This window comes from Rhamphochromis sp. 'chilingali' (assembly GCF_963969265.1).
Source record: "Rhamphochromis sp. 'chilingali' genome assembly, chromosome: 18".
In the NCBI taxonomy this organism is placed as follows: Eukaryota; Metazoa; Chordata; class Actinopteri; order Cichliformes; family Cichlidae; genus Rhamphochromis; species Rhamphochromis sp. 'chilingali'.
In genome coordinates, this window is record NC_137945.1 from 9232885 (window position 1) to 9245410 (window position 12526).

General features: G+C 39.5%; 1 protein-coding gene across 4 annotated transcripts in view; it reads right to left on the reverse strand.

The window, feature by feature from the left end:
* The window catches only part of LOC308385932 (A-type potassium channel modulatory protein DPP6-like), a 235014-nt gene that overhangs the window by 74598 nt on the left and 147890 nt on the right, over positions 1-12526 (reverse strand). For all 4 annotated transcript variants that reach the window (XM_080865147.1, XM_080865145.1, XM_080865146.1 and 1 more), the window contains one exon: positions 1621-1735. In XM_080865147.1, coding sequence (XP_080721273.1) covers positions 1621-1735 — 115 coding nt within the window. The remainder of the gene's footprint in view (positions 1-1620; positions 1736-12526) is intronic.

A 12526-nucleotide genomic window follows, 5' to 3' on the forward strand; every position in this document is an offset into this window, starting at 1 on the left:
TTTTGTAAACATAATTCACAGAGACCTTTAGAGGTCCTTATACTCTGAGTCAGTCTAGCCATTTACTCAGCTTTGGGGCTTTAAACTAAGCACACATAAGCTTTTCAGAATTTACAGGCATACAAATGGTATCAAAAGCATCTAACACAACTAAGGTACCTAACACAAACTGCATCTGTGCTTACTCTTTGAAAGACTAATCACTCAAACCTTACAAAAAATTATTTTCAGGGAATTTGCTGCTTTTTTTTTTGACAAACATCCCAGTTCAAAGAGTATCTCCAAACTTTTTTCTAACTCTCCAAGTAGATAAAATATTTGACTTTGAAAAATCCAGCCATTCAATTAATTGCGCATGGTGAATACTAGTATCTCAAAGAGCAAAATAAACTGTCTTTGAAGCTCAACTCAGTTGCTCATGACATCCAATTAGAACGCACAAACTTGCAGAATTGGATTTCATGAGGTCACAACATATTTTAATATCCAAAGGTTTCTAAAATCTGCTTACCTAAGTAGTTTAATGTCTGTTTGAGACCAAAACGAGGGAGAAACGATTGCATGTGTCAAGCCTTGCAGCAGAGCAGTAGTTCTGCTTGAACACACAAAAATCAACACAGGGAGGGTCAGATTAGGACAAAGTACAAGCTGGAGACACCACCTGCCTGGTGTCCACTTTCTGCCCGACTCCTGTTGGCCTGACGTGTTTTGTACTGCCACATAAAGCAGCTCAATTTAATCCAAATCCACAACAAATGCCCCAGGACAGGAAGAGACTGCAGCCAGGAGGTGACAAGGAGGTTTAGGTCATGCTGATTTGACACCTGCCGTCGAGCCGCAGTCTACCCCGGTGATATTTTTGCTCTTACATCGGTGTACATCTCTAAGAACACTACAGAAAAAAACAACACTGAATTTCTTTAGTAAAGGTTGACCCCACTCTGGGCTGTGGACATTAGCTACAATTCCCTGTGACAGAAAAATCACAAACAAGTGCACAGTGATTACTGTCTTTGGAGCTGAATTATAGTTCACACACACTACCAGTTGTATTGACAGATTTGACTCTGGCAGTGCATAAAAGCACGTCAAGCAGCTTTATGAGCCTGACCATAAACAGATGGTCTATTGATTTAACTTTAATCAAAATTTCCAAACAGAAATCCTGAAGGTCATCCCGAAATTGAAACTGCCTTAAAATAACCAAGGGGGAAAAAATGGCATTCAAAGTGTGTGTGTGTGTGTGTGTGTGTGTGTGTGTGTGTGTGTGTGTGTGTGTGTGTGTGCGCAACATTATAAAGACATATGGCAACTATGTTTAGGAAGAAAGCAATGTTGCGTAAACTGACTTCAATTAGGTTTCCTGACCTTCACTAAATGTAGCCTTTACAGCAAGAGTGCCCATGTGGATGCTAAGGGCGAGTGACACTGCAAACTCGGCATGAAAGCCTGGAGCACACAAGGACTGAGATACTGACACTCACACTTTATTCTTTGCATTGTTCGTGGTGAGATTGATTGTGAAAGCTTAATGAGCATGTTGGTGCATAATAATAGCCTTGTAAACACAGGGATGTGAAGTGTATGGTGTCCCTCCCCCTTCCATCCTGCGCCGTGTACCTGGTGTCAACAGGATGACGGAGGTGACGATCAGCGAACAGATGACCAGAATGACAAGAAGGGCGATCGCTATTCCCTTCCAGTTCCTCTGCGGAGGGTTACTGCCCACCAGCTCCTACAGAGACAGACAGAGAGAATAAATGGTCAGGATAAAGACTATTCTGGGAGGGATTCAGAGCACAGTTTATCAACACAGGTTGGGAACATAACAAAAGTAAAAATCAAAAAGAACAGTATGAGAAAGAAGGAAACACTAGATAAGAAGCACCTAGGAAAGAAAGGAATCAGAGAAGTATAAAAGGCAAAGTCGCGGAAATAAAGGATAGGGGTGTTAGTCAAGGACGAATGTGAGTCAGTGAGTCGCAGCCTCTCGGATCTCAAGGAGAGCCGCAGCAGCAACAGCAGCAGGAGGAAGAGGAGGGGGGAGAATTCTTAATGAGCCGAGCATCAGCGGCCATCACGCGCAAACGAATGTGACAGATAAAAATGGAGCCCATGACACGTTGGCGAATTGCATGCTCGACAAAAGCACGGAGAGAAGCTTTGGGGTTGGGAAAAGGAGTCTGAGTTATGAGGAACCTTGAGGTAATTTTTCCCTTTTTTCACCTTCTCCGTTTTGTTTGACCTACAAATCCAGAAACAAAGATATTTTTAATGCTACTGAACTGAGTGAAAGCCAAATTCTAAGGAATTACTATGGCTCCATATAAAGTATCACTGCAGGATATAAAAAGGAAATAACACAGGCAAAGCTGCTCTAGGCTTTGTGTCCTTGCCCAGATGCAATAATGAGCAAACCATGTGAAATTCATTTGACACATAGTCATGTGCAGCAGGTAGCCACATACAGCAAAAAAATAATAATAACAGAAACAGAAGAGGACCAGCCACACATCTCTGTGAGAAAGAACAACCCTAGCCTGACCATCACTCGCTGTCTGAACGTAGAACTTTCGATCCGTGATGCTGTTAAACACGGCAGTTATTTTCAGATATTTATTGACTCTTTCCACACATTTTTCTCTCAAATCCAAGAGTCTGCCGTCCATCTCAATAAATGGACCAAGGGTCACCTCTTTTCCCATCTGAAGATTTGCAGAGATGTGGGTAAAAGAGGGGCAGTGGACTGCAGATGAACCCTCCTCAGAAAGGCAGAAAATGAAGCTCGAAGTCTGTCATCAAAGCAGACTGCTTTTTTGGTCTGACCAGTAGGAATATACTGCATCTGACTATTCATTTATTTATTTAGTTGGCTGACAGAAGATTGTGCTGTTGCATTTTGAAATTATTTCTTGTTAAATATTGAAGTTGGCAGGCCTGGCCGAATGACGCTGTGTGAAAGAGGGATTTATTTCTGGCATGTTAAAAATAGCAATTATCACTTTGTATTGCTACCTTTGATTGCATCCCATGTGTCTACAAAAGAAAGCACGAGACTGAGAATACTGCTCAACTTTATTTATTCAATTTTAATAAAGAGGTTAACATATTCTCGTGCAGTGCTTCAAGGTCAATTTTTTTTTGTAAACTCATTCTTACTCTATAAAAGCCCACTGTGGGGAAAATGCAACCGTTTTAACCACCAATACCAATACACATTCCAGGAATCAGGATCCAGGAATGTGTTTCAGGAAGCACGTTCTCGGCATGATCAGCAGATCATGAGTGGATCACTAACTAAAAATAAACTACATTGTTCTGATACATTGCCGGAGCAATCTTTGAACAGTACAGCTTTTCCCAGACTAGCATCCTTGAATTAAGTGCCACATGGCATAAACTACACAAATCCATGCCTAATTAGCATAACATACTCTCAACCTCCTGTTTTTTAAATTTTGTATTTTTCCCCCTTCCCCATTAATATATATATACATTTTTTAGAAAGCCGAGGTCAGTTTCCTGAGCCCGATAACTGCCATACCTGTAAAATAAAGAATGAATAAATTGAATCTGTCTGGCAAAATGAATCAGGCTTAAGGATCTGAAAAGCAACACTTCATGCTACAATCTAAAGAAACAAAGTCATTGACATCTACAAGGTTGCAAACCGATTTCTAAGGCTTTGGTACTGCTGCAAACCATGGTGAGAGACATTAACCACAAATGGAGAAAACTTTAAACAGTGATGATCCTTCCTAAGATTGACTGACCCATCCACTAGGTGACAAAAGAATCTAGAGGAGCATCTAAAGAACTATAAGCCTTCATTTCCTTCATTTCAACTGAGTGTTCCTGATTTAACAATGAAAAGATAAAAACCACTGCTAACCAATAAGACTTTTGAGAAAAAAATTTCTGTGGACTGACAAAACAGGAGTTAAACATTTTTAGAAGGTTTACATCTGGCATAATGCTAACACAGTATTTTATGTGATGAACATATCAACAGTCAGTCATGGTAGTGGTATGGTGAAATGGACTGCTGAGCTGCCTCACACCCTGATTATATCAAACTATGAATTCTGCTCAAGTAAATCCTGAAGAAGAATGTCTGGCCATCAGCTCGTGCCCTGAAGCTCAAACTATGCAGCAGGACAATGTCCCAAAACACACCAGCAAGTCCAACTCTGAGTGGCTCATTGGCTTAGTCAAAGTAAGTACTTAACTCTGATTTAGATGGTTCGACATGGCCTTAAACAGGCCAATTATGCTCAAAAATCATTCAGTTTGGTCAAATTAAAAATTAATTCTATAAGGAAGATTTGGGGAAAGAAAATGCTCCATAGTAATGTGAAAGACTCATTGCCAGTTAACATTAATTCTAGATTGCAGTTCTTACTGCCAAGGTTGGCACAACCAGTTGCTAAGTTTTGGCAAGATTTTTTCACACTGGACCAGGTAGGCTTTGATCATGTTTTTTCCCTTACTTGAAATAAATGAAATGATCATTTAAAAAATGTAAATTTAAAAATGTCCTTGGGTTATCTTTGCCTAGTATAAAAATCTCTTTAATGATATGAACTATTTAAGTGTGACACATTTTGTCTGTTACATTTTGTGTGAACTCATACATGTTGGAGAAAGAAACTAAGGCAATTCAGAAATTAAAGCATCTGAAAAGAAAAAAAAAACATATGGGTGAATGACTTTTAAGCCCAAGTTTTCACACATCAGCACTGAATAGTGTGGCTAGCACATAGAAAGACCAGTGCCAAAACCACAGCCAAAAGGGACTCTGCAGGAAGGGTCCAAAGCCCAAAGCTACTGATGGAGGATTAATAAGTTCTTAATTAGTTTATAGAGGATAAAAGAGGGAAGCAGAGCATGTGCTTTGGGCACCTGTGGCTGCAGCCTTAATGAATACATGCGAAAGGCTTTAATGAAGCTGAATGGCTGAGCTATGAAAAAAAACCTTTTAGTGACCTCGTTCCCACCTTAATTGAAAAGAGCCCAAGACATCATTAGCCTGCAGATAAGAGCAATCAGAGCTATTTACCACACTTCCCATTACCCACATTCATTAAAAAAAGGAACCAGTTAGTTAGCTGCATGGCCAATTGATGGTCACAAGGAAGAACACCTCAAGCAGATTCAAGTAAAAAAGTTCTTAAAGCTTTAAACTTCCCACACTACCCACATAACATTTATGCTCTGCTAATGTTATGTCTATCAGGTCTTATAGTTTGTATTAATTTAGTGAGATTAAACATAGAGGATATAGATTTAAGAAATTGAAAATGACTAACTTTTGGTTGCTGGATTGACTACTAACCACCAATCATCATGGTAAATTGAAGTTCTGGATCTGCCTACTCTGCAGGAACTACCACAAAGGTGGTTTAAGATACTTTAAAGGTCTGTAGTTGACAATAAAATGAATGCTGAGATTGAAGAATAATAACTAACACAATAAAGAGTTAACCGTTATAGCTTTCATGTATGCATGTAAGACATGTCTTGAAATCAAGAAAGAATAAATGACATTTCAAGCTCCAGTCACCTATGCCAAAGATTCACTATTTACAGTAGAAATTCACAGACATTTGGAGTGCTTATAGAATCTGAGCAGCAACAGAGCTTCTGCATTAGAGAAGCAGCAGCGAAACGGTAGGGTGACAGATGAAAGCTGATCGTCTAATGTAGACACAACTTCAGCGAATCTGTGGTGCGACAAAGGTGACTGGAAGCTTTTTTTCTTTCAACAAACAGAACCAACAAACATGCCCAGCCATGAGCTCAGTTGGTTTTGTTGTGGAGAGATTATTTCAGATATCCAGCGATGAGCATAATGCTGTGGGCTGCGAGCTGACAGTCTACAGTGTGATTTATTTTGTCTAATTCAGCGCTGAGCCATCTCTCTGGAACAATCTATTTTTTCAGCAGAAATGAAAATCCTATTGGAGATTTTACAAGAGTGGCACAAAGCCCACTGCTGATTTTTGTGGTCGATACAGCATGTGACTGAGTACGATTTACAATACGGTGACAAAATTGAAGGAAAATTGCTCTATAGAGTGCAACCACTCACATGCAATAATGGAATGTAAAGCGAACACAGCAGAGCCCTCAATCTGTGTAATGCACATTAAAGGAAAAGACAAATCCTCATGCATTGCTAAGTAATAACTGTTTATGTGTTATATGCAAATGGTTCGGCAGTGTAGATAAAGCAATCTAAAGCTGGGGATGATTCCATCACAGCATTAACAGCTTTATCTATGTGACTGTAAGCATTTACAGAAATCCAGCCCGGAGGGCAACCTAACCTGAAGTGGATCGCTTTGCTGAAAGGGCTACGGCATGACTCACTCTCTGTAGCTCTGTAGCCAAAGCGATTTGGAAAAGGTAAAGGGCTTATCTAAATGTCCATGCAGTTCTGTTATCTCTTCTACAAGGATCAGTACAGCTGCTGCTCAGAGAAGCATCAAATGTCACAGTGTATCTTTAACCAATAACTCATTTTCATGTGTAAAGTTTATATTCAAACTCACTCAACCTTTCCAAGTGTGATGTTAGGAAAAGTTTTATCAAGTTTTATCACCATGTCAACTTTAGTCCAAGTCCAAGATTGACAGTCAGTGTTTGTATCTTCACCACTGTCAAGATTAAGTAAGTTCAGCAAGCTGTCCAGTAACAGCAAATGTTCACTACTAGTCCGACAGCACAAGCTAAGAGCCAAAACAGGAATCTTGAAGCATGCAGCAGCCGAAATAACTGTTACAATGACTAATGACTCAACCAGTATTTCCATATAGATCAACATACCTATGGGAATGACATTGAAAACTATGCATCAATGAGAGCAAAATCTTGCTAGCAAAGCTAACTGTGAGAATGCAGTATTCTTGTATTGAACTGGAACTTGCTTGGGGTGAAGCAGAGTAATAATCAAAGAACACATTATTAAGCCAAAAAGAGCAAGGACAGAAACCTCACTGGGAATTTGTGTCAATTTTTTTTTGCTCTTTCTGTGCTCAGAGGGAATAATGGTAATCACTTATTCAGGGTGCAGACACAGGACAAAACCTTGTCTAACCTTCCCGATCAGGCCTCTGTGATCTGTAATTATCATAATGATTGGACTAATTACCTAGGCCTTATGTGCTAAAGTAATAGCGAGAAGAGTGGGGGAGAGAGATGAGGTATAAAATGCACAGCAAGGAGAAAGGCATCAGAGCTTGCAGGAAAAGTAAATAAATAAAATGTTGGGAGGTACAGGAGAGAGTTCACTGACAGGAAAGCTTGAAGCGTGACCAAAACATGACAGAGAGACGCTGTGGATGGATCCAGGTCCAAACTCGAATAAAAACAGATTCCTGATGTGTTCTAGTCCTCTGTAACTGTCATGTTTGAATCGGCAGAGCATGCACAGACATTATGAGTTTTGAGTCAACCCCGACAGTGCATAACACAACACTATGTCAGTGTTCCTTGAAGTAAACAAACGGAAAAATCGACATAGCTTTTGAGCAGTCACAAAATGAACAACTATTTGATTTGAAGTATGCTTGAAAAGGCAAAATAAGATACATTTAGCTGCTTTTCCTTCAATTTTTTCTCACTACTGAAAGTAGTGGTATGCAATTTGAAGTCCTAAACCTTCAGGACCACTGACGAGGCAGGTCAAGTGGGGGTATCCTTAATAGTCTTGTTTTATAAAAATTAACTGCATAAATGAACTTTGAACCACACAAAGCTAATTTAGTGGCTCCTACAATAAAAATGTACTCAGCTGGAAATGAAAATAATGGCTCCTATCTTTGGATGAAGAGCTCTTTAGTCACAAGACATCAACTTCCGTTGAGCTCATTTGAGTTTTACAACAAACCTGACTTATTTTAAGAGGACCTTTCAGGTTAGTTTCCATATTGACTTTTTAGAAACATTGAAAGTGTTGACAAAGTAACAGTCATAATGCCCAAACCAGCAATCATCTAAGAAAGAACAGACCATTAAAAATGTTCTAAATAATGAGAAATTGCTCAATTCATTTGATGCTATGTCAGACGAGACGATTTGGCTCATCTCCTTTTGCTGCTTTAATAGCTCTAACTATATTGTATTGGGCATGGCTACATGTATTCTCCCTCAGGACAAAATGATAATGCCTCCAGCATTAGTGACAGTATAGTTAATTAATTCTGATTCTGAACAAACACAGTGATGTGCAGGAGTGTATCTGTCAACCAAAGTCTTGTGTACTGCTATTGCTGCATGCACAGTTTCTGTATTTTAATTCAGATGTTTATTGCAACACACATCATCTTCCAGCATAAATCTTAGATCACTTATAACACCATGGGAAAAGGAGTTCTTGAGTCCCTTTGAGCCCTTGTACAGACAGTCTTAGAGATGGTTGTGGCTAAAACCTAAAAGTACAGGATGATGCTGTCATGAGTTAATCAGGATTGAGACAGTCAGCACTTAGCTTATATGGAGACTGTATCCAGGTGTCTGTATCCACGTAATGCAATTCACATGAAATTTGAGAATTTCACTCACTAAAACAGAAGTGCAGACTTCCTGGAAAGACTATCACTCAAATTAACCTCAAGACCATTGCTCAGATAATTGGACTGAAAATGCTGTAATGCCTTCTTTAAGTTCTTTTGCATTCCCTTAGTCCACTTTGGGGAACATAACATTGGGGGTTTGCCCAGGATTTAACCAAAAAATGAAAGAAAAAAACATTGTCTAAATGTTCCAGTTTGCCTTGATGCATTTAAAAAAAAAAAAAATAAAACGACACAGTCAGAAGGTACCATAAATTAGCTGGGGGGATGTATAGCATGCCAACAATCTGTCATTTACATCAGACACAGTCCAAAGAATGCATAATATTGAGCCTAAACACAATATAAATAAGTGAGCTATTCACATCTATATAGTTGTCACAGCGAACAAGGTGAGAAATTAGCTGAAAAGATCGAAACATAAACAAAAATAAAAAGTTTCTAGTCTTTTATAAAATGATTCTTTCTACAGTAAAGTTAGTCAGGTCGTGCAGTGACAGCAGGGCGGACAGGAAACATGTTTGGCTTTGATTAAATAAAACTGCAGCACAAGTTATGTGCCACAGCTTTGACTGCAAGTGATGGAGATTAGGGTCAGAAAGCACAGAAAGAAATGGATTAGATTAGGTCATATAATGACATGCACTAATAAAACCATATAATCGCATAATGCAGCACAAAGTAAAGGACATTAATGCAGATTATTTTGTAATATTTACTTGCTTTATGATTATTAGGTAGTTGTTTCAATTTATTTTACAAACCTAATTTTTTTCATGCAAACAAAGACTAATAGGTGTCATTTCAGACCAGTTTCATAGTGCAGAGGCATGATTTAAACTTCAAACAGAGGGATTTTGAATCTCTCCTCCTTTCATCTTCCTCAAGCGGACTTCATTTTCAACTGTCTAGCATGTGCGTGTGTGTGTATGTTCTTCTTGAGTTTCTTCCGCCTGGCTTGTTTGATTTGCGAGTGAATCTCTTCCAGTCCATTAAAGAGATGCTGGGAGGGCGCCACTGCCAGCTGACCTCTCTCTGCAGAGTTTGCTTTAAATCACATCTCTGTAGAATAACACAGAAACACACTGCCGCAGGACGAGTCAGTGTATATGACATAGGGCTGCCATAAAAATTTGAAAATACATAGAATGTATATATAAGATCGGTTCAGTCTCCATGACGGTACCTGTGGTTTTGTGAAGGTATATTCTCAAGCTTCAACTTCAGCATTTTGGCCTGACCATATTTAGACAAGAGGTTAAGAATGCTAATTTATCAGCTAATGCACAGATATTTCAATAAAACATGGATACCTGCCACATACGCTCTTAACAGCTGTTAAGAAAAGGTAATTTGCCATATAGACTAAAACCTTTTCTGAACCAAACTGTAAATATGTTGCTCAGCTGTATAGTTGGTTATGTCAATGATTGATTTGTTTATGAAGTGGCCAAGGGCACCTACACATTGGCTTCATTTAAAAAGGAACCTGAACACTCCTCATTTGAAATCTCATTTAGTTCGCCAACCATACCCTGGAACTCGTACACGTGTTTTAAAATATGATTTCTGCTGCAGCCATAGACAAAATGTCCTTTTAACATGCAAGCGCACATTCTGAAGAAGAAGCAATTACTCGCATCTATTCTGTAATATTTTCCTCATCGCCATGGAAACAGAGTACGAGTGAATCAGGTTATTATCCCTATAGCTAAAGCTCCTCTGCATAGTATACACACATCATGATATGGCTAAACAAGTGATGAGGCACACACATGAGGGAATAGCCCTTCTTGCTTGCCTCTCATATATAATGCATGAGGGCAAAAGTCTATTTGTCAGTCTCAACGCACGTCTTCTTTAGGAAACAAGAACAGCAAAGAACACAAGCAGAGTTTCTCCTCATTTCATCACTTTTTCCTGTGGCAGCATGTGTCTACAGATCTGTCAGGGGAGGCAAAATGTACCTGCCGAATGAAAAGGTTTACCTTCATCTCTTAACTTCAGCAGTGCCACAAGTACATGTTAAAGATAAATGAATTTCAGTGGAGGAAAAATAAAAGTCTGGCCTGACTATTCTAATAGTAGAACATTGGGCATTGTGGTCATTCTTCCAAAATTCTATGTTACTACTGCTTTAATGACTGATGCCTATTCAAAGCTACCCCTGGGAAATGTTCCAGCATAACATTAGCTAAGTATGTGAAGGAAGCTGTACCCTTGCATGCAAATGTGTGATGTGCTGACTCCAAACCTTCTGAGGTAAATTGGATCTGTATGGATTATGAGTGACAAACTCCGAAATAAGGCGTGTAGCTGACATTTGTTCCATTATCTGTATTTTGTTACTACATTTGAGACAGCAAGCCTCATGTGTTAAATAAAAGCAAATCCCAGTTAATGTGTATTCAGAACATGTTACTGCTATAAGGAGTTTATTTTTTTTATAAATCATTGATTACCGTAATTGTCGGGCTATAAGCCGCTACTTTTTGCACAAGCTTTGAACCCTGCGGCTTTTAGTCAGGTGCGGCTTTTCTATGGATTGTCCATGATTTTTGTGATATCGTAAGAGGATTTGTTTTGTTTGTTCCGCTGTTGTACGGCACTACGTTGCCTGGTGGAAGGATCGGGGTTCAAGAGTGGTATGTTGGTCACATGTCCGTCCGCCAGGCAACGTAGTGCCGTACGAAGTAGCGTGAAAAACAAACAGCGTGGAAAAGTGTGAAAACATCCACGATCACCAATGGATTTCGAAGGGCTGGACTGCTGCACGATGGAGAGGAGGACACCGCCACGGCCCTTCTGAGGGTGTTCGACTCTGACAACGAGGATTTCTTTGGTTTTGAAAGTGACAACGAAGGAAAGAAGCTGAGAGTGGATGACGAAGCCACCCTGAGCCTGCTCGTTTCCGACACTGGAGAAGAGGACTTTGGTGGTTTTAGTGCGCAGGAAGAAGAGAAAGATGGTGGTGAATGACTGACTTTTCTTCTTGTTAAAGCCGTGTCACTGCACCTGAGCCTAAAAGGTAGTCTGAATCTATTTTTCTGGTGTGCTGTAGGTTACTGTTATGTACTACATGTGCAAATATGTACCCATAACTTGTTTTTCAAAATATTAATAAAAGTGATGTGTCTCCAAACAGCCGTCTCTTTCCTGACAATTCCCTTTGTGCATATTCTCTTACATATGATAAGTCAACATTGAAACACCTGCGGCTTTTAGTCAGGTGCGGCTAATGTATGTACAAAACAGGATTTTCCCCTGATTTTAGCTTGTGCGGCTAATATTCAGGTGCGCTTTGTAGTCCGGGAAATACGGCAATTCTTGTTGTCACAGAATGTACACGCAGTTCTGCTATTGTATGCAATTACTAAATTTAGTTCAGTTGCACAAAGAGTTGCTGTGACCATGTCACCGCCAGCCATCTATGTGCTTAATTGGCAAAACTAAATATGAACTAAATATTGTCACCACTAAATTCCTGAAAAAAAATTATTTACTTATAAAAAGGCCCATGTGTCACAGATCGGATAAAAGCCTATATATGCCACACACACGCACACACACACACACACACACACACACACGAACACGAAAACTGGGTAGACTAGTTCTTTGTCTTTTTAGTTATCCTGTGGGGACTAGACACACATTCTTCAAAAGGTTACAGCACATAAAATAAATGTCTAAATGAAAGCCTGTGTCCTAATGGTTGAGGACACAGAGCAGAACTCCTTTTCTACTATACACACTATTTACAGCATGTTTCCTGCCATTTAGAGTCGAACTAGTTTCTATATTCACCTCTTGATTTCGCCATGCATCTTTCTTCAGCTCTGTGTTTATGGAAAGGGGGTGGGGGATGGGGGTACACAGAACAAAGCTGAGCAGAGGAGAAGCCTAATAAAACAAAACAAGCAAAAAGAAATTACCAGCAAATATCAAAC